Genomic DNA, 21,247 nt, shown 5'->3' on the forward strand with positions numbered 1-21,247 from the left:
CACTATTTATTAATTTCATAGCGACATCCTATTTTTCCGTTGTGTTTAATTACAACTTTTCCATTTACTGAAACGTGGTCATTGCACGTGTTTCCTGAATGGCTTGGAGAAATCACAGTCCTTCCTGATTTCTGTGTTTTTTTGCACATGTATCGTTCACAAAGGTTTCATTTCACCAAACCAATTTTACCATCACACAGAGACAACCCAAGGATATAAATGCAGTTTCTAAATGATGATTTGATTTACCAAGGGAGAGGGTGGAGGGGGAATACAAACCTATATCTGACCCTATATGAAAAAGTCATCCCCAGCACATAACGACCACCCCTGGCCGACAGCCCCAACTGTCTGAGGCAAGTCGTAGACAATATCAGTCTAGAAAATGTTACAAGGCTGTTTTCTAGGCTGAGGTGCTCCAGCGAACCACTCTCAGATCGAGCCATTATCCACAAATTGAGAGAACTGGGAAGTTGGGAACAACAAGTTGTCGACCAACAGAGATTACGCCAAGTGTGCGACAACGCCTCATCCAGAAGGTCACAAAAAAATCCTAGAAAAACATCCAAAGAACTCCAGGCCTCTCTGACCTCAGTTAAGGTCAATCTTCATGACTCCATTATAAGAAAGACACTGGCCAATGGCATCCATTGGAGGGTTTCCAGGCAAAAACCACCGCTGTCACAAAAGAACACAAAGGCTTGTCTCACATTTGCCAAAAAGCATCTTGATGCTCCCTGCAGACTTTTGGAGAAACATTCTGTACACTGATGAGTCAAAAATTGGAAGGTGTGCACTGTGCAGCCCGTGGACACCTGGTGTGAAAATGGCACAGCATTTGATAAAAAGAACATGATGAGTGGTCCAATTTGTCTGCCTGCCGTTACCCCACCTGTGCCACAACTTAGCCCAGCTTTCACCTGGTCTAAATGTTAGTCTACTGAACCACTGTCAGGTGCGCCGAAGGCATGTAAAAGGAAAAGTTCGCCCACTCGCCCAGCCTGGTCTGCCAAATTCCCAAATGCAATAAAGGAGATTGATTTGCAAATCAAGATGTGTCTGTTTTTTTACGCCCGCCCCAGCGCACATGCGCTTTCTACCAAAACAAAACCTTTGTGTCTTTAGTTCCTTTCTGTGACAATGGTAAACGTTTTTCAGTTTAAACATATAACATCTTGTCTTTGTAGCTCTTTTAGTTGAATATAGGTCGAAAAGGATTTGCAAACCGTTGCATTCTGTTAGTACTTATTTTATTTCATGGTGCTTGTTGATCCTAGCCAAGAGGCCCAGCATCTTTTGGCAATAGAAGATCTCTGTTGCGGTCAATCCATTGACAAGAAGTGATGTTTTTATGTCGATTATCTTGTTTTTCTTTTCTTCGCGGCGTTCGATGTTGCTCGGGCTGACAAACCGATCCTTTAATTGCGGACTTTGTCCTTCACGCGTGTCGTGTCTTTTTTGAAAGACGGGGAAAAAGCAAGCAAAGTTGGCCAACATTGTGGCGTCTGTATTAGCTTATTTAGCCGGCCAGACGGGCGTCAACGATGGAAAGCGGCGAGGACGACAACGTTGACTCGTCATCGTCGCCGTTGCTGGCTTCTCTTCGCAACGACGAGCTGAAGAAGTTGCTTCGTTTCAAAGTTTACAAGAGGAGGTGGTTCGTCCTCCTTGTGCTGTGCCTGCTCAACTGCTCGAACGCCACGGTGAGCTAAATCAATCATGAGATAAACCTCACTTCGGTTTGTACAATGAGGCACCTTATCGGTAAATGATACCGATTACTTTTGCTACGATTGGGGTTTTGTAGCCAACTTGTAAGGACGTTTTGATGTAATCGTAATAGTTATTGAAAGAAAAAAATATTAAAAAAGTAAAATCTTGTAATAAAGTACACAAAAAGTTGTAATACAATCTTTATGAACACTAATGCCATTTTAACCAGGTCAGTTAAAAGTAAACATTATTTGCTCTTTATTATCTTTATGTATGCATTTATGCAGTGTATTTTAACTTCCTCTTTTGTGGTAACGTGATCAGTCTCATGATCCAGTGCAGTCAGCACAACCGGTTCCTGCATGTTATTACCATAGCAAACAAGAAGGGGCTCGGAGCTGATCCCTGATGTTACCCCACTTCCACTTTGAACTCCTCCGTCACACCTACAGCACACCTCAACACTGTTTTACAGTCCTCATACATGTCATGCACCACTTGAACATACTTCTCTGCCAGCTGGTAATTAAAAAAAAAAAGCACACCTTTTGTTTCCACTTTGCACCTCAGTCCCGTCCATCTTCAACTCCATGACATTTATGGCACAATTTTTCCAGATAATTTGATTTTGGAGGTTCCACTAGTTAGCAATGCTATGCTATGTAAACGCTTCGTAATCTTCATTGGTCTTTTTTTTTTTTTTTTATGTGTTCATTTCCCAGCTATGGCTGACCTTTGCACCAGTGGCAGACCAGTCTGCCGAGTACCTACAGGCTACCTTGATGGACATCAACTGGTTGTCACTGGTCTACATGGTGGTATCTATTCCGCTCAGCTTCGCCACCACCTGGTTGCTGGACACGGTCGGGCTGCGTGTCACGGTAATTAAGATGGCGTCATATTTGTCGGATGCAGCGCTAGATTCTGTCATCTTAAACGAAAAAGACAGACACGGTGTGATCAATGACAACATTTTAGATATCTTTTCAAAAACGTATTGTCCTTTATGTTGTCCCAAACATGTACGGTACGGTTAGCTAAAGACGAAAATGTCTTGGAGGTTTACATACATAGTCTTCAAGAAACCCAACATACCTGTTTTTGTAAACGCAACATTTTGTCCAGTATTTACTGGTTTACAATTGACGTGAAATCAGTATTTTTGGTGTACTTAGCTCATCTTGGGCTCGTGGTTGAACATGTTCGGTAGCATCACCCGCATCATGGGCGGCCCGCCGGGTGCAGTCTTTAGCATTCACTACGCGGTGGTGATGCTGGGCCAGACGCTGGCGGCGGTGGCGCAGCCGCTCATCATCTTCACGCCCACCAAGATGGCGGCGCTCTGGTTCCCGGACCACCAACGGGCCACGGCCAACACGATAGCTTCCATGGGTGAGGTTTAGCTGTGCCTCGTGCTCACCTTTTTTTGACGGCATGCTTGACTGGACAGTATTTGCCTCCGCAGCTAACCCGCTGGGCATCCTGATGGCCAATTTGGTATCGCCTGCCATCGCACACACATCGGATCGAATCCCTGTTCTGGTGAGTTACTCACACACACGCACATACTTTAACACACTATTATAAATAGACACGCAGGCACATACACAAACATGCACCACTCATGCTGTACACAAACACATACATTTACATACCGGTACTTACAAGTCCATTAGTTAATAAAACTAACAAAGTAAAACAAATTGACAAAACATTTTCATTAACGAAATAAAATGAAAATTAGAATGGTTAAAAAAACACATCAAAATAACTGAAACTACATCTTACGTTTATAAAACTGACTATAATTATAGCGAAAATGTCCTTCGTTTTCATCTTTGTAAATATCATAAATAAATTATATCATAAACATCCTAAAAACTAATAAACCTGCTCTAAAAGCTTAAAATTAAAACTGACTATGAAAAGCAAAAATCAAAACAAAATAAGAACTGACTATAATGAAAACCCCAAAATTTTATAGCCCTGGCAAGCGGCACACACACAAGTTTTTGATAAGTAAAATTAACTAAAAAAAGAAAAACTAAAACTACATTTTTTTTTACAAAACAAACTATAGTGAAAATGTGTTTGGTTTTCATATTTGTCAATTAATAGCTTTTCAGTGTTTATTTTAAATGTAATTTCAGTATTACTGTACAGCCATATAGAAGAAGGAAGTTTAATAATTTTTTTTTTAATTATCTTACACTAGACAAATGCTCAATATTTTTGGGAGAAAAACTAAAACTAATAAAAACTCAAAACAAAGCTTATTTTAAATGTAATTACAGCATTTCAGTATTACTGTACAGCCATACAGAAAAAAGAAATTTAATTATTATTATTATTTTTTTATCTTACACTGGACAAATGCTCCATATTTTGTCGGAAAAAAACTAAAACGACATTTTGTTTACAAAACTAACTATAGTGAAAATGTGTTTGGTTTTCATATTTGTCAATTAATAGCTTTTCAGTGTTTATTTTAAATGTAATTTCAGTATTACTGTACAGCCATACAGAAGAAGGAAGTTTAATAATTTTTTTTTTAATTATCTTACACTAGACAAATGCTCAATATTTTTGGGAGAAAAACTAAAACTAATAAAAACTCAAAACAAAGCTTATTTTAAATGTAATTACAGCATTTCAGTATTACTGTACAGCCATACAGAAAAAAGAAATTTAATTATTATTATTATTTTTTTATCTTACACTGGACAAATGCTCCATATTTTGTCGGAAAAAAACTAAAACGACATTTTGTTTACAAAACTAACTATAGTGAAAATGTGTTTGGTTTTCATATTTGTCAATTAATAGCTTTTCAGTGTTTATTTTAAATGTAATTTCAGTATTACTGTACAGCCATACAGAAGAAGGAAGTTTAATAATTTTTTTTTTAATTATCTTACACTAGACAAATGCTCAATATTTTTGGGAGAAAAACTAAAACTAATAAAAACTCAAAACAAAGCTTATTTTAAATGTAATTACAGCATTTCAGTATTACTGTACAGCCATACAGAAAAAAGAAATTTAATTATTATTATTATTTTTTTATCTTACACTGGACAAATGCTCCATATTTTGTCGGAAAAAAACTAAAACGACATTTTGTTTACAAAACTAACTATAGTGAAAATGTGTTTGGTTTTCATATTTGTCAATTAATAGCTTTTCAGTGTTTATTTTAAATGTAATTTCAGTATTACTGTACAGCCATACAGAAGAAGAAAGTTTAATATATATTTTTTTAAATTATCTTACACTAGACAAATGTTCCATATTTTTGGGGGAAAAAACTAAAACTAATAAAAACTCAAAACAAAGCTTATTTTAAATGTAATTACAGTATTTCAGTATTACTGTAGAGCCATACAGAAAAAGGAAGTTTATTTTATTTTTTATCTTACACTGGACAAAAGCTCCATATTTTTTTTTGGGGTGGGGGGGGTACTAAAACTAATAAAAACTCAAACAAAGCATCTAACAAACCCACTGAATTAAAAAACAAAAAAAAGCTAATGACAGATCCAAAACTGTCATAGCCATGATGACTGAACCTTTCTTCCTCCAGATGTTAGCCTACAGCATTCCCGCCTGCGTGGCTTGTTTCCTGGCAACGGTGGGCATACGCAGCAGCGCCCCGCCCACACCGCCGTCAGCCAGTGCGGAATTTTCCACCTCCGAACCCTTCGTGCAAGGCGTCAAACTGGTAGGGACGAACCTCCATGCGCTTTTCGTTACCGTCAGACAATTTATCACGTGTTTTGTGCGCACAGTTACTGAAGAACCGAGCGTATCTGGTGCTGCTGCTGTGCTTCGGTTCTGGCGTGGGCGTGTTCACATGCTTCTCCACGCTGCTGGACCAGATCCTGTGCGCGCAGGGCTACACTAATGTGAGTCGTCTTTGTTTGCTCATCTCAAATGTTTGGACTTTCGGACTGTTGTGTCCCAGAGGTGAGAGTCATGAGCGAAGTCCGAAAAAAGTCAATATGGTAGTCGTAGGTAAATCGCAATTCTTAACGTACACGTTTCAAACATGACCCAAGTTAAAGGCAAAAATCAAGTCAAATGATTTTCATCCCTGTGAGCCCAGGCATTATTAGAAATTATCATTTGATAAAGAACCTTGTGTTAACCAATAAAATTCAACATCTATTTTAATAGTGATGGGCGAGTACCAATATCAGTATCGGCCCAACACCGGACCTTATTTCTAGGTATCCGAACCGTTTTGGCACCATTTTGTGACTGTTTTACGATCATGAACAAGAAATTATAAATGAGAAGAATAGAAACTTGCCATTAATTTCATGAAGTTTTAAGGGAAAATGCTACATTGGGTTGTTATGGTCGAGTGCTGATACTAGGTATCATCGGTGTTGGGCCGATAACTGGCCTTATTTCATATCGTATCGATACTCACGATGGCAGCCAATACCTCTTGAGGCTGTTTTTCGATCAGGAATTAGTCATCAACAAAAATATAACATTGCCATTAATTTCTTGCAATTTTAACGCTCCCAAAAACATAAAAATGCTTTCTATTTTAAATATTATCATGGTCCCAAAAAACATATTTAGACGTTTTTTATTTTTTTAAATGCTAGAGCATACAGAAGGCTTTGATGCAGCCTCTGACCCGAAGAAGTCGCTTCAAGCAATGGTAGTTATTACAAAAATCGGCTAGCAGGTGACAGCAGAGTATAAGAGATCAGCCAGGGCCATCTTGCAAAAAGGCTCTTTTTAAAAAGATTTGTGAATAATGATGAAACTTAGCTATATTCTAATGATAATTGCTACAAAACAGAAACAGATACAAATGTATTTTTTTTTTCCTGATGAAAGAAGAGACTAATCTTTCTTTTGGTAGGTTTCATGTTTTTATAGCAATAGAACACGATATTCTGGCCTTGCAAAATCAGTCAAAATCCGGTATAACAGCCGGGAGCGAAGGGTGTTGCTTCAGTGAAAATGGCTGGGAGTGAATGAGTTAAGTATCAACCTTTTTTTTTTTTAACAAAGCCAATAGTAACTTTGAATTAACATGTTTTTTGTAATCATTTTTTAATGCAAGCTGCCTTGATTAAAACTTTGCAGATTCCGAACCCCACCCCACAGTTTTTAGCAAGCATATTGGTATTTGTTTTATTGGTATTGTGGCAGGAATTGAAAAACCACAATAATGTACATGTTTTTGCAACCATCAAACACAATTTAGTCCTAAACCTACCATTTCAGAGGCTTAAAATGACTTGACGTATTTGTGTTTATGTCAAACGTAATGATTTCTGTGACCATTAAAGACAATTTAATCATCTTAACCTTATGTACGTGTTTTAAACTAATCTAGCACATGGAAAATGTCTGATAATTTAGCGAAGGTTTAGTAAAAAAAAAAATTGAACATTAAAGGCAATTGAGTAGTTTTTCATTCGGACCCCAAATGAATGTGTTTTTTCAAACCGCAGTTTCTAATGTATACGATTTAGTAAATGCCAAGTCTCAAGTCATAATATTGTGAACTCAATGCAGGACTTTGCGGGCCTGTGCGCCGCCCTCTTTATCGCGTTTGGCATCGTGGGCGCCGGCTTACTCGGACTTTACGTGGACAAAACCAAACGGTTCACGGAGGCCATCAAAATCAATATGGCCATCTCTGCCTTGGCGGCCATCGCCTTCTCCGTGGTAAGCACATCTTCTAGCTTTATCTTGTCGCTTTGCAGTTTGAAGTTGAACACCCAATCCTCCGCAGGTGTGTCTGATGCAGCAGCAGAGCATCGCCGTGGCGACGGTGTGCTCACTCTTCGGCTTCTTCGGGTTCTCCATTTACCCGGTAGTCATGGAGCTGTCTGTGGAATGTTCCTACCCGGTGGGAGAAGCCACTTCGGCAGGACTCATCTTCATATCAGGGTAACAATCGAATTCCAATGAGGAATTTGTTCCAAAATTTGGAAATCCTTTTCAAATGGTTCAAACCAACCGGTTGGGATCATGTCAAATGTACACATTTTTGCCTTGGTGCTTCAAATTTGGTGTGGTTTTGAGTACAACTAGGCTCAAAGCAATATTTTGGCTCCTCGCACATTCATTCACTGTCTTCAGATGAGGGTGCTTGACTTTTTCTTCATCTTTGTAGGCAAATCCTGTCCATCGTCTACATTGTCATCCTGCAGTCTTTGGCCATACCCGTCGCCGACTCGCCACGCTCAACGTGCGGGATCGCCCCTCAGAGCTGGAAGGGTAACGTATTGGGGCCATATTGGAGGGGCCCCAACGTACAATGTATTATGTAGCGATCATATCATTATAGATAGATTACAATCGTATATATTTTGTATTGTTTTATACATTTTCTATACATGCCTATATTTATCATTTCTATCCTTTTTACATTTTTATATAGTTTATATTTAGAAATATCCAAATTTTTGCTGGATTTAAAACTCAAGATTCACATTTTGTGGGCAATGAACAAATGCTGTATAGTGATCATTAAAAGAAATATATACATATAGTATAAATTTATTTCTCATATATACAGGTGACGTATAAACCCAAATTATTAATAAACGTAAGCCTTTTTTTCAGCTAAGTTAAAAACTATCTACAACAATGTTGAATAAGAGTACGGTATATGTGTTGTATTTTATTAAATAAATTAAAATATATTTAATGGATGTCACGCATTGTTAAGTGCTGTAGCCCATTTAATATTTTTCTAAATTCCAATACGTGATGAAAGATAAAAAAAATGTAAGTGTTATTTTGTTGTCTGAATTGTTTGATCCCTCAGTATCTATGATGGTGCTGGCAGTGCTGACCACCGTTTTCACTTGCGTCTTCATCATCTTCTTCCGCACGCGCTACAAGCGCCTGGAGGCCGAGGAGGACGCCACCTACGGGCGAATGCGAGACACCGCAGCCGACGCCTCCACCAAAACTATCGCGGACACGTGATCCATAATGATAAAATAGCAAGGAAAGTTTTTTTTTCCTCTCTCTATGTAACCACTTGGTGCCTTGCAATATGTCAACTTACTGACTCACACACACTTGCACGTCACAGCCAGCTTGATGGAAGTAACGCAATGACCAAAACGAGTCAAATATGGGATTTGCACTTTTTAGAATTTTTTTTCTTTGTTCTCTATGTAAATGATATTTTTAAATACATAATTGAAAGCTGATGTTGTTTGAACTCAGATGTTGAGAACTTATTTTTCTTTTAAATTTGACTAGTTTGTACATTCCTGTAAAAGGTTTTAAATAGATAAAATGTTTTCTGATAAAATAAAAACATTAAGAAAGTGTGAACTTTACATCATTTTGGGAGTAAAGGAGATCAGAAAAATAAAACAATAAAAAATCCCTTTGAGGTGTTTGGTCTTTAATAATGTGGATGTTAAGTGTAAATATAAAACAATGACTAGAAATATATATTGAAATTATTACAATAAAATAACATTCATATATACAATATTTGAGACAATATGGACCATTTTTTAAACTAGTGTGTTCCTGAGAAAATGCTGACGTGAAATATATGTTGATTTAAGACCCTTTAATTTGAAAACTTAAAATTACATTGTAAATTGTTTTTTTAATGTAATGTGTAAATAAGAAAAATATTAAATTTCAAACGTGTGCATTCTGCCAATTTACACCTTTTTACCCACAAAAAGGTGGTTTTAGTTTTTTGTTTTTTAAGTGTATACATAATTTAAACCAACATTCAAGTCACAATAAATTGGAACACTAAAAATGGATCAATGAAAAATATTTCATAAAACGTGTATTTTTTAAACTTATTTATTTTTTAGGAAAAATGGCTTTTAAAGTGATAAAAAATCTGTTTAAAAAAATATTTTTATTAATACAATTTAAATGGGTTTTGTGCATAAAGTGTAAAGAATAATTGTAAAATGAAAAAAATACAGCATTTGGCATTTACCCCTCCTGGTTTAGAGGGTTTGAAACGATGCAAGATAAAAAAAGTGTACGATAAAAGATGTAAATAAAGTCCATTTCAAGGGTTTTAAATGGGTTGAAACTAAGTTTAAAAATATATAATTTTCATTTGTATTACATTATTTTATCCACCTTTCTTAGCATTTGGCTTGAGGATTTTGTAATGGGTTTATTTTTTTTTTAAATAATTGCCATTCAAACCTAATTACAATAAAATAATATTGGCAAAATTATAACAATACAAACAATACCCTTCACTACATGTAGTAAGTACATTGCAATTTTGGTTAATATTGTTTCCATAAGGGCTCAAAAATGAACAGCTTCCTATAATGCTGTATTGATATCACACTCAAGAAAGCCACCACATCTGGTTTAAAGTAGTGGAGTTTTAATTCATTTTCAATTCCACATAAAACAAATATAAAAAAAAGTTGAAGGTTTTTCTTTGACTTGAGTCTATCAAGGGTGATGATATTTAAAAAAAAAAAAAAAAAAAGAAAGACAAAAAAACCCTCAAGAAGAACATTTTTGTTTTGTTTTTTAAATGAGTGGGATCCTTGATGCACGAGCCGGAAAGTTCCGCAGAGGATTTTCAGAGCTGAAGGGCGCAAAACTGCTGGTAGACGGCTAGGATGTGGTGGTCCAGCTCGGCCGTGAACAGCAGGTTTTCCAATGTGCCCATGTACTGCTGGATGGTCACGTGGTGCTAACGAAGAACGGCAGCGTTCGTGTGAGTACTTCATTTTTTGTGCCAGTGTGCTTGTGTGTGTTACCATGAGAAAGATCTGCTGTAGCCTCTCCACGCAGTTCTTGTACCACGGCGTGCTGATGTTGACGCTGCCCGTCTCGCAGCGTACCAGATGCTCCGTCAACAGCATGATGAAGCGCTGCCGGGCCACATGGAAAATTGCGGTTAAATTATAATTGTTTCCTCAAAACATCACTTGAAGCGGGTAAACAAATGTGATGATTACCCTAAGTTGTGAATTTGGGAAGCATTTTTTTTTTTATACAAAAGAAAAATTTGAAATGTGATAATGACTATACGATAGGAATTTGAAGTTGGCGTAAACGAAAGCTTTTCACCTGGAAGATGACGAGGAAGAGGTTCTTCTGCTCGCTCTGGGCCGACTCCACTTTCTCCTGAAGCCTCTCGATCTGCTCCTCCAGCTGACCCTCCTCATCCTCGCTGTTCTTCTCCATGTCCTCTTCGTCACCGCTGTCCCTCGGCTGCCCGACACAAGCAGGCAAACATACCAAGTTGAAATCCAGCCGCAAATGTTTTATGAATTAGTAACAGAGACATTTAATGGCAGTTGTGAGATTGAAATGTAACACTTGTGCGGAGATCCCACTTGACTAGTTTCTGTATTGAATGCGCGGACAATAAATGCCAGGTTGTGGCTCCGACGTGCCAATTTTCCAGAATCTACTACTACTTTCAATATGTCCCCTTTCATTGGCGATCATAAATGCGCTGTTGCGGTACACATGCACTTTACCTTCCCTTTCAAGAGAGAATGTCAGATGTTGCTACTTGTCTACACATACCCTCTTATTTTGCTGCTTCTCCAACTTATCCTTGGCCTCCTCCAGCTCCTTCTGGATCTTTTGGACATGTTTGTTCATCTTCCGGATGGTCGAGTGCAGAATCTCCCAAATGTAAAGTCTATGGCAGGTGGAGGCGGGGGGACACAACTTGTAGAACTTCTCATTTGTGGAACCGGATGAGGATGTAGACCAGGTACGTACCTAGTGAACTCGTGAGCCATGTCCTGAGAGAAAAGCCAGTTGGCCACAGCAGCGCAGTCCACAATTTGCGTGCGGATCATTTTGTCCACCAGCACGGCGATCATCTGAAGGTTTCATAAGTCCCAAAAAGTGAGCTGGAAACGCCGGCCGATGGCCGCCGAGTGACACATGGGGAGTGTCCTACCTGCGGGTGGTTCTTCCACACCTCGTAGACCACCTTGAGAATGTGCAGTTTGCCCTCGTCGCTCTCTGTCAGGTTCTTCAGGATCTCGTGAAATCTGCAGGGAAGAACAATACGTCTATATTAGCGGGGAGCCTTTTTTTTGTGGAAAATATATGGGAAGGGGGCATGAATTGTCAGCGATGTCATTGTCACCCAAAAAATAAGATATTGTCTGTTTTTAATGGGAAAATGGCACGTTGTAATATTGTACCTTATAAAAAACTGAGTAATAACAATTAAATAGACGGTAAAGAATTAAGTACAGTTCATCCTATCCAAAAAAGAAATTTGCTCCTCAAATAAAGTCATTGATTCACAAAAGTTTTCTGGGGGAAAACCTGAACGTCATATTACATATTGGCCTTCAATTTTAATTGAAGCCATCGGAGATGTATTCACTTAAGAATATGTATAAATACACTGCACAATGGGAGCCGTTATTAATATTTTAATCTCCTCAAGCAGCTCGATGACGTAACCAAAACATTAGAAAATGCTCACAGGAAGTATGTTGTAAAATTAACACCCAAACTTTTGGGCAATAGTTACTTAGCAAGTGTCAAGTTTTGAAGGTTCTGAGGTGAACTTACTTGCCGAGGGCGCTGAACGAGTGGCTGAAGGATTTGGCGGCCAGGTGAAGAAGCGTCTGCAGGAAGACGTCCACCTTGAGTGGGTTGAAGCTCTCACCTTCATCTGCCAGGAGAGGATGAAGCATAAACGTCAAATGATATTTATGTTCATAGACAACCAGCTGACATAAGTCATTACAGAGTTAAAGATGTTGAATAACTGATCAACAACAAACAACCGTCGTCGTCGTCTTGGTTGGGGTTGGGCACGTCTTTGAGGATGGTGAGAATCTCCTCGTTGGACGCTCGGTTCTTGATGGCGTTGGAGACGGTGACTGAGACGGGGTAACCCAGCAACAATGCTGAGACAATTAGGACAAAATGTCAGCTGTGAGTGAATCCAAACTTCAGATGTTTTCTGCAATTTCTAAACAATGACAAATGGCTTACAAGCGTTTTCGCTGTCATATTTATAAATGAAGATGGGCTCGGCTGGAATGAGGACGGCGAAGGTGGGCGGGACAATTTCAATTATCCTCTGGTGGTAGGACAACCTACATAACACACATTCGTTCACAGTTAACAAGACGTACCATATATTGACATCACCTTTAATGTATGCACCTCTAAGCTCAGTGGCCTTGTGATACAGAGTCTGCCCTAAAACAGGGAGGTTGTGAGTTCAATCCCCGGCCGGGTCATACCAAAGACTATAAAAATGGGACTCATTTACCTCCCTGCTTGATACTCCGCATTAAGGGTTGGAATTGGGGGGTTGGATCACCAAAGGATTTCAGAGCATGGCTCCTGCTGCTCACCGCTCCCTCAGGGGGATGGGTCCAAAGCGGGGAAAGAATTTCGCCCCACTTAGTTGGGTGTGACAATCAGTGGTACTTTAACTTTACTTTAACTCTAATGCACCATACAGGTATTCCTGGAGTTATGAACATCCGGCTTACGAATGTTCGCAGATACGAATGCTGACTGTCTATAAATGCCACAACCCCGCCAAGCAGCAGCACTGCATACGCACAACCCGCCTGCTGCCTGTCCCACCTCCCTCTCAGTCTGATCGTGATGGTGGTGACAAAAAGCACAAGGCAAGCAATATAAGTGGTGGTGGGAAGAAAAGACAGGCAATCTCCATGGACCTCTTCTCTCTTCTCCACCATCTAAGTAGGCATATTTATTTATTTTTAAAAAATTATTACGTTATACTATACTGCATCATTTTTTCCCCAATTCATTTTATGCATAGACAGTACATGTATATACTGTACATAATTTCATTTTATTTTTTTCTTTAATTTAAAATAATTTCATTTTAAAACTTAATTTAACGTCTTGCGTTAATACCTGTATTTACATGACATTTAATGCATGAAACTGTGAATCACTCTGATGGCCCATATTTACACTATAATAATGTATTTAATCGTGTATACATTAACTTGTAATATAATATGGTCTATTTCAACGACATTATTTGTCAGATTATACATTGCTCCGGAGTTGCACCAGTCAATAAAAAATGCATCATGAAGAAGAAGAAAAAAAGTCGCTATGGAGCACAAGGTGCATTTTTGGGTGGAAATGTATTTTACACAAACCAAGACCAAGAACAGTAGACCTCAGACATGCCGCAAAAATCCGAGTTCACTAATTGTATGTTTGGAAATATGCTTCAAGCATGCATGCATCACCTTATTTACATTGTTTACCTCAACTGTATCCCAATGACACCATATTTTATCTTCTAAACACCTCTCCCGCATTATAATTATTAATTACATCTATTCCATTCTGAAAAACAATTCCATACCTCATACACTTCTCCAGAACCTCTTTGACGAATTTAGGTTTGGGTTTCTCGAGATCCAATGTCAAACAGTCAGCCCTTTACAAAAAAAAACAAAAACAAGAACAAAGGGTCAATCAAGCCTGGTGACTCTAAAATGATTTCAAAGATTCAATCACCAGTCGTCCCAGCTCCATCTGAACTGGAAGTTGCTCAAATGGTGGGAGAACCAGTTGATGAGTCTGTAAACAGGAAGAAGACCACGGTGAGAATGGAAAAATATGGGCGTGGCCCATCCACAGAGGGAGGAAGAGACTTCTACTACCTGTCGATGCAAGTGGTGTTCATGGTGTCCAGTCGCATGTAGAGCATCTCTGTGGCTTGGGCCAACTGAAGGCACTCAGTTAAAGAAACATTCAACATCCAGTCAGCATTTGGAGCTCCAGCATCCCCCGTTACTCATTTTTCAGGCTTTTTATACTGAATTCACAAATACGAATCTTGGAAATAAAAATAAAGTGCCACTTTTAACCATAATGTACATCTGCCTGTTTAATTCTAGACATGGGTCCTTGACGTTTTGTGGCGTTCAATCATGACAAACAACAAACGTAACAAAGTCGGCCCTGAGTTTGACATACTTAAAAAAAATCAAGACATGATTTTTGCTCATTAATGATAATGGTTGAAAACTGATGGTTGAAAACTAAACTGAAAATAACTTAAATGATCTCTAAGATAGATTAGGATACGACTTGTGGTAGCGAGCCCGGCTGCAGTTTGCAAAGTTCGATCAGCAGTGACGTGTACATTACATCCATGTGAGGTGGCGAGGGCAGCTGAAAAAGTTCTCCAAAAATCACCTGAAGGCAAAAAAAGGAGAATTTTGTCAGATATTTGTGCTTTTATATGATTACGTCTAACGTATCGAAGAAGTAAGCATACCTCCACAATGTGATAGTTGAGAGGGATCTTATTTTTGCCAGGATAACTGAGCAACTGGGCGGCGCTGCAATGCAAACAAAAGGTAAAGGTTGTATGTGTGTACAGTGATGTCTTGACTTACGAGTATAATTTGCTCTGTAACCAAGATTGTGATAAAAAAAATTATACTTCAAATCTTTTCCCATTTAAATAAAAAGGAAATGCTTTTAATCTCTCTTCCAACCCCACGAAAAACTTTCATAGTGTTTTCAACGAGAAAAAGCGGTCTACAGTAGTGTACTTCATAAAACCTTAAAGCTGCTCTTCTGTAACAATTTGGCCAAAAATATCTTTACAACAGCCTTTTTTATTTTACCATTTATGACTAGAAACATCTTCTAATTAGTAAATTAACACCGTAGCTGTTCACAATGGGTACTCCTGCAAGCCTCTGGCCAATACTTTTCAGACGGGATTCAGTTTTGAATTTCCCGCCCACTGTCTGCGGATGTGATGTCATGTGCGCATTTTGTAGTTGAAGGGTAAGTGCAGTTTAATTTTCCGTCAACAGGTGGCAGTAGTGATTAAAATGGAATTTTCTATGTTTAGTAGCTTTAAGTAAAACATAATGGCATGTGAAGAATTAGTTTGTGTGTCATGATGTTATGCTTCAATGCCCATAGACTTCCTTAATAAAGACACAGTACATGAAGAGAAGCTTCACAACTGAGTGACTCAGTAAGTTGCAGTAATATTAGTTGTTTTTTGCAGAGGATAAAGAATGTATGCCCATGAGCATTGATCTGTTGCCCGTCTAGTGTCTACATGTACTGCTATCTATATTGTGCGTTAACATTAGTAGTGAAATATTGCAAGCGATGTGGTTTAGTTAAACACGCAGCGTAATTTTCTTTGTTTTATGTTTAAACTTCAACTGGGAATGGCAGTAAACAGGTATCAGCAAGCATTTGACCTCCTGTTGTGAAGTTGACTGTCACGACTTGGTGCTCATAACTCTATAAATAAATAAATAAAAACATATATTGAAAAAAAAAATGGCTGTGCAACTGTTCATAATTCGGAAAACTCATACATAATTCAGGTCATTTGTAAGCCAATACGCACGCATCATACATAGATTTCAACAAGCAAGAGTATGTACAGAAGAACTATGTATAGAGGTGTACCAAGTTCTACGCTCTTTCCAATGAGTCTTCATGATGCAGTGCAGGTTCTCTTCGATGACAAACCTCTCCACAGAATGACTGCCAGGCATGACTGGACCCTAATGGCAACATACCGTAGTCACACAAGAAACACAAATAATAATAAATAATAAAGCATTAGGGTTTGACAACTAAGGCAGACAGGTACTGTTGTAAATTATGTGTGTGTGTGTGTGTGTGGGGGGGGGCATAATAGGTCTGTATTTTTTAAATGCACTACAGAATAAATAACCAGTAAAATGACCAGCAGAGTATGAAATGTTTTATGAAAAGCTGTTATTTTTCTTAACAGCTGGTGACACCATTCGATAACACTAATGAACTGTGGATTCAAATGACAGAGAAGTGGGAAAACTATGGCTTACTCCATTTTTAATCCGGCCCGCCGAGCATTGTCAAAAGTCCTGTAATATTTGATGAATTAAGCAAGCCACCCTACCGCCTAAAATTGGTTAATTAAAATTCCTTCCATTCCTAATGCATTTATCTGATTAACTATTGGTTAATTGATTTATTGTAAATATTTAAAAAAAAATAAAGAATTGTAATTTACCGCTATAAACAAGCGGTATCCTCCCATTTCCAAAGACACTACTTTTCCAGAAAACGAAAAACTACCATCTTGCTCAAGTTACCAAACACCACATCATAATTTACCTTTGTGGTTGACGGGCTTCTTTCCCATTTCTTAGAAAAACAGGCCTAATCAAATGTATGTAGCGTATATGACCTATTTGCACTCGTCATGGTCAAAATAATTTACATACATTCGATGTTTAGGCGATAAAATGCCGTAATTCCAAGTCGTAATGGAATTTAACAGCTTGAAGTCTCTTTTTTAATTGTTCCCTAATTGCCTGACTGCTGCTTATTATGAAGCTAGCTGCATTTAAAAAATGTCAAAAGATGGCTTGTATCTCGAAATTTAAAAACTCTTAAGTTTGGTAACTTGGATCTCAAGGCACTACAAAACTCAGCAGCAGCAGTCGCATGCCGAAATGGCTTACCTCAGGTGCGTCGGTGTAGTCGAACACGCGGAAGATAACGCGGGGCATGGGGTACTGGGCGTCGGGCATGTGTCCAGGTGGCGTGAAGGGGGGCAGGTTGTGTTGCAGAGCCTCGCACAGCACGCTGTCGAAGGCGATGTACGGACGCAGGATATGACGCTCCTGCCAGCGGTCTTTCTTCAGCTTCTGGATCTGCGCCCAAAGGCAGTCCAGGTACTACCAGGACATATAGTCCACATTAGTGACGGGAAAACTTTATTTTGGGGGTGGGGGGTTGGGGGAAGGGGGGTGCGGTTGGGGGGTTCTTTTGTTGAAATTATCTCAAATTTCACGTCTCACCTCCTCTTGAGGGTGGGGTTTCTCGGCGGTCCACACCTGAAGCATGGGGAGATGAGTCTTCACTCGCCCCCTGAAAAGTAGAAGATGCACAAACAGTCAGTGTATCGTGTTTTCAACAGAAAGGGACTCTAAACTGCTGAAAACAGATGTTAGTACAAATGGATTAGCCAGGGACACTGACAAAACAACAACTGACAAGAACAGTCCGCCAAATTTAGAAAAAAAAAAAGAAAAGTTAACCTTCCGTGAATAGATTTTCAATTATGTTTACCAAAAACAAAGTTTTCATCTTATGTTATGAAAAAAAAAATGTTAACCTGTTGGTATAAAATATTTTTGGGGGAGAAAATTGGTAGTAATCCATTTTGTTTTAAGAAAAAAAGCTGTCGTTTTGCAAGGGGTGAAATTAGTTCATATCAATTCATATAAATTCCTACTTGAGGTAGCCTTCAATCTGGCTGAGGAGTCGGTCCATCTCCACATCTTTCTTCTCATAAAGTTCCTTGCCCACCCACGGTAGGCAGGCCAGCACCACGTACACAAACCAATCCGATCGAACCTTTGCCCCCAAACACACAAAAATCATTTTATGAACCAGGCATGAAAACGGGTCAGGGGTGAAAAAGGTGAGAAGCATTTGGACCAAAAATGTTCCCGTTAATATTCGTCGGGCACTCGTCAAACGGGTGGGGGCGCGGCGGACAAAGAGATGGTGAATTAAAAAAAAAAACATGCAAAAAAATAGTAGTACTTTTCGCATTTGAAACTGTTCGGTTCCAATTGTCAGTATTGGGGTATCGATCCCGTACTGAACAGTATAAATTTTCGGTACTTTTGTTCTGTTGTTTGTGATAACAAATGTTAATTTATTTAACAATAAAATAATAATTTTATAAAAGAACATTCACTTTAACAGTTATTTTTATTAATAAATAAAATCTGACAAAGAAACATCATGAATTTAAAACACATGAGCCCGAGATGATGGCGTAAAAAAATATATATATCAAGGTATAACATTAATAAAGTATCAATAATACAAAAAATAAATTAATATTACAAATTGCAAAGTTATTACGCTGGTTGTGCGTGCACTGCTGCGTTCAAGTGCGCCATAGTAAATTATCAACACATCTACCCCCGCACAGTCACAACTTGCTTTGGACCATGTCACCATCTGATTTAACGTGAATCGTTGTCATCTTCAGTACCCATCCCACCCGGAGTTCTCTGGTCACCGACAAAGAGATATTTTCTCATCGGATTTCCACGATTCACATAGGTGACCCATTTTGGTTTCAAAACGGCGAATTTCGCCAAAAGGTGACGGATTTTCATGCCCGATGAACCCACCAACTAACCACATGATAGCCGAAAAGAAAATACCTGTGGTACATCTTCCTCTTGCGTAACACTGACAAAGTTCTCAAACATGGCCACCATGGATGGAGCAGCAATCACGTGGCAGTTGACCAAGTCGGACAGGAAGCGCACCTAAACGAGATGCATTAATAGGACAAAAAAGGCCGCCAACATGGTCACACGTTGCGCTATTTTACCAGGTAAACTGCCTCATTGTACAGGTTGTTCTTCAGAGTCTCCTTCAGTTGCCGGATCATGGCCTCCACAAACTCGCCGCCAAAGTTGTAGTTCCTGGCGTTGAGGAGGCCCACCAGCGTGGTGTACACGGTCAGCTTCTCGGGGAGGACACGAGCCCTGTAGATGCGAAACAGCAGATGATGACATATCCTACACTGTGTGTGTGCTTGTTGAGTGTGTGTAAAACAAGTCATTTTACTTACACCGAACATAAAATGCGAAGGATTTTGTTCTTGTAGTTGGGAAGGTCAGCCTCTAACACGCCGGCGAGCCCCTCCAGGTTGCTCTCCAAGGACGACTTGCTCTGGCCAAACAAACATTACATTACACACATTACTGCTGTTCTACCGCTGTGTCCGCTCAGGCATAAAATCGCTCACAGAATATAACTATAAAACAACAATTTGTCCAAACATAATTGCGCTCTGAGGATCATAAACTGTATGTTATTTGGGAACTTATCTAATGCTAAAAGGCTAATTGAATATAGATAAAGTTTTCCCTTAATGTGAAACATGACTTTCAGTACAAAATAGTTACCTTTTCTCCCACATTGCATATCAAAGACTCCAGGCTGTCTTCAATCTCAGTGGGCTCGGAGGTTCTCCTCCTCTTATGATCCTGGCCTCCTGTTGGTTTCACATTGGAGCAGTAAAAAAATAAACATTTTAAAGGCATTCAAAAGCAGAGCGCTTGTTACTTGCATCAGTGCAATTGTGTCTTAGTGTACTACAAAAAAATTATACTATTGTTCTGCTTTGGGTTAGCAAATAAGCATTTACAGTGAACTGCTGAAGGAGCGTGGATGTAAACATTGCACATTACAATGTACACAAAAACAGTGTTTCAAATTTAAATTTTGTTTTACTAACAGATTTTAAAATGTATTTTTACTTTGGAAAGTTGTTTAAATTAATCAACCTAATTTTATTTTTAATCAATTTATTATTATTATTTTATAATAATATCAATATTGACTCATCTGAAACACCGGTACATACTTTGGTGATACATATTTCATGTTTAAAATTTTCAGCCATGTCACTTAGCTGGTGTTTATTTAATCTTTATATTTTTGACCAGGTTGACTTTTTCATTGTAGCATTGACCTCTTATTAAAAAGTTAAATGCTAAATGTTAAAATAAAATGATCTAATTCAGCCTATGATGGGATCAGTTTAAGGGAGTCAAGTGTATTTAGGTTTTGAATATAAGCAATTACAGCATAAACTTTTGGGGGTGGGTTGTCTACTTCTTGTCACTAACCCAGGCAGGCGAGGGTTGACTGTAATTTACTTTCATTCAAACCAAATTAATTCATTCTCGTAATTTTGATGTGGACATTTTATACATTGGCGCGATGACCAAAAGCTAACACATTATCTGACTGCTTATTTAAGGTTATACAAAAAAAAGACAAATGGATAAATAACCCTATGATTGCCTCCTGCGCTACTCGGAGCTAATGCAAAAGCTAAAAACATTGCTCGCTAGTGAACAACGACACAAACAGGTAAGCGTTGTAACTACGCAAGCGAACTGGAGGGCGAGAATAAGAACGAGAAATTACATTTTAAGCGTATTTCCTGTCATTTTGCTCTCACAGAAATTTATGAACAAATATGCAGCGGGAAGCAGAGCCACAACAAATCCAAGTGGCTACTTGCTACTAGCCGCAATTCATTTACACCAACGTGGGAATACGACTACGTTCAAGTCAAATTTACCGTCATAGGAGTCACTGTGTCGTCTCCTGGACATGTTTTAATCCGTCTTGTCGTTAGTAGTGAGCGGTGGGGGGGAAACACACACACACATAGAAATTAAAACAAAAACTGGGAAAGGCGCCTTTTCGCGTATCAGTTCAACTTGGAGGTGTGAGACGATAATAGCCTAGCTTAGCTTAGTTTTTTTTTTTTTTTTGTCGGCCTATTCAAGTGAGACACACTTCCGGTAGCGAGAGCGTGCAACCGCCTCTCCCCCCTCCCTTTTTGTCAGTCCCGAGTGTCCATCTGAATTTTCGTATCAATGTTAATTTGGTGGCGGTGAGTTGCAAAAAATAGCTAAATCTATATTGATGGCTTCAGTTGTTTTATAAGGTAAGGTAAGACGTA

The 21,247-nt window shown here is 38.7% G+C and overlaps 2 protein-coding genes across 2 annotated transcripts; one reads left to right on the top strand and one right to left on the bottom strand.

Moving 5' to 3' along the window:
• The first annotated feature begins 1,269 nt into the window (after window positions 1-1,269).
• On the top strand, window positions 1,270-9,093 carry slc49a3 (solute carrier family 49 member 3). The gene is made up of 10 exons (XM_077578919.1): window positions 1,270-1,703; window positions 2,436-2,594; window positions 2,889-3,105; window positions 3,179-3,255; window positions 5,297-5,434; window positions 5,502-5,618; window positions 7,258-7,410; window positions 7,478-7,635; window positions 7,862-7,965; window positions 8,519-9,093. Exons 1-10 carry the CDS (start codon window positions 1,545-1,547, stop codon window positions 8,680-8,682), a joined length of 1,446 nt encoding a protein of 481 aa, XP_077435045.1. The 5' UTR covers window positions 1,270-1,544; the 3' UTR covers window positions 8,683-9,093.
• A 969-nt stretch (window positions 9,094-10,062) lies between these two features.
• ncbp1 (nuclear cap binding protein subunit 1) lies at window positions 10,063-21,060 on the bottom strand. The gene is made up of 23 exons (XM_077577670.1): window positions 20,861-21,060; window positions 19,674-19,762; window positions 19,337-19,437; window positions 19,094-19,250; window positions 18,921-19,028; window positions 17,972-18,093; window positions 17,535-17,604; window positions 17,196-17,411; window positions 16,150-16,247; window positions 14,984-15,047; window positions 14,791-14,901; window positions 14,364-14,428; window positions 14,218-14,280; window positions 14,063-14,137; window positions 12,691-12,794; window positions 12,480-12,602; window positions 12,262-12,364; window positions 11,633-11,726; window positions 11,449-11,552; window positions 11,248-11,365; window positions 10,783-10,926; window positions 10,470-10,583; window positions 10,063-10,402 (listed from the first exon to the last, which is right to left on the bottom strand). The coding sequence occupies exons 1-23, from the start codon at window positions 20,892-20,894 to the stop codon at window positions 10,289-10,291; spliced, it is 2,391 nt and encodes a 796-aa protein (XP_077433796.1). The 5' UTR covers window positions 20,895-21,060; the 3' UTR covers window positions 10,063-10,288.
• Between the last annotated feature and the right edge of the window lie 187 nt (window positions 21,061-21,247).

The sequence above is a fragment of the Vanacampus margaritifer genome, chromosome 10 (assembly GCF_051991255.1).
Source record: "Vanacampus margaritifer isolate UIUO_Vmar chromosome 10, RoL_Vmar_1.0, whole genome shotgun sequence".
In the NCBI taxonomy this organism is placed as follows: domain Eukaryota; kingdom Metazoa; phylum Chordata; class Actinopteri; order Syngnathiformes; family Syngnathidae; genus Vanacampus; species Vanacampus margaritifer.

Excerpts from the sequence above, each read along its gene's own strand:
- slc49a3 (XM_077578919.1), top strand. The coding sequence starts at position 1,545 with ATGGAAAGCGGCGAGGACGACAACGTTGACTCGTCATCGTCGCCGTTG. Across the intron at positions 3,106-3,178 it reads CAACACGATAGCTTCCATGG|CTAACCCGCTGGGCATCCTG; the intron begins GTGAGGTTTAGC and ends TTGCCTCCGCAG. Across the intron at positions 5,435-5,501 it reads TCGTGCAAGGCGTCAAACTG|TTACTGAAGAACCGAGCGTA; the intron begins GTAGGGACGAAC and ends TTGTGCGCACAG.
- ncbp1 (XM_077577670.1), bottom strand. The coding sequence starts at position 20,894 with ATGTCCAGGAGACGACACAGTGACTCCTATGACG. Across the intron at positions 19,029-19,093 it reads ACAATGAGGCAGTTTACCTG|GTGCGCTTCCTGTCCGACTT; the intron begins GTAAAATAGCGC and ends CATCTCGTTTAG. Across the intron at positions 11,727-12,261 it reads TCGTTCAGCGCCCTCGGCAA|ATTTCACGAGATCCTGAAGA; the intron begins GTAAGTTCACCT and ends TCTTCCCTGCAG.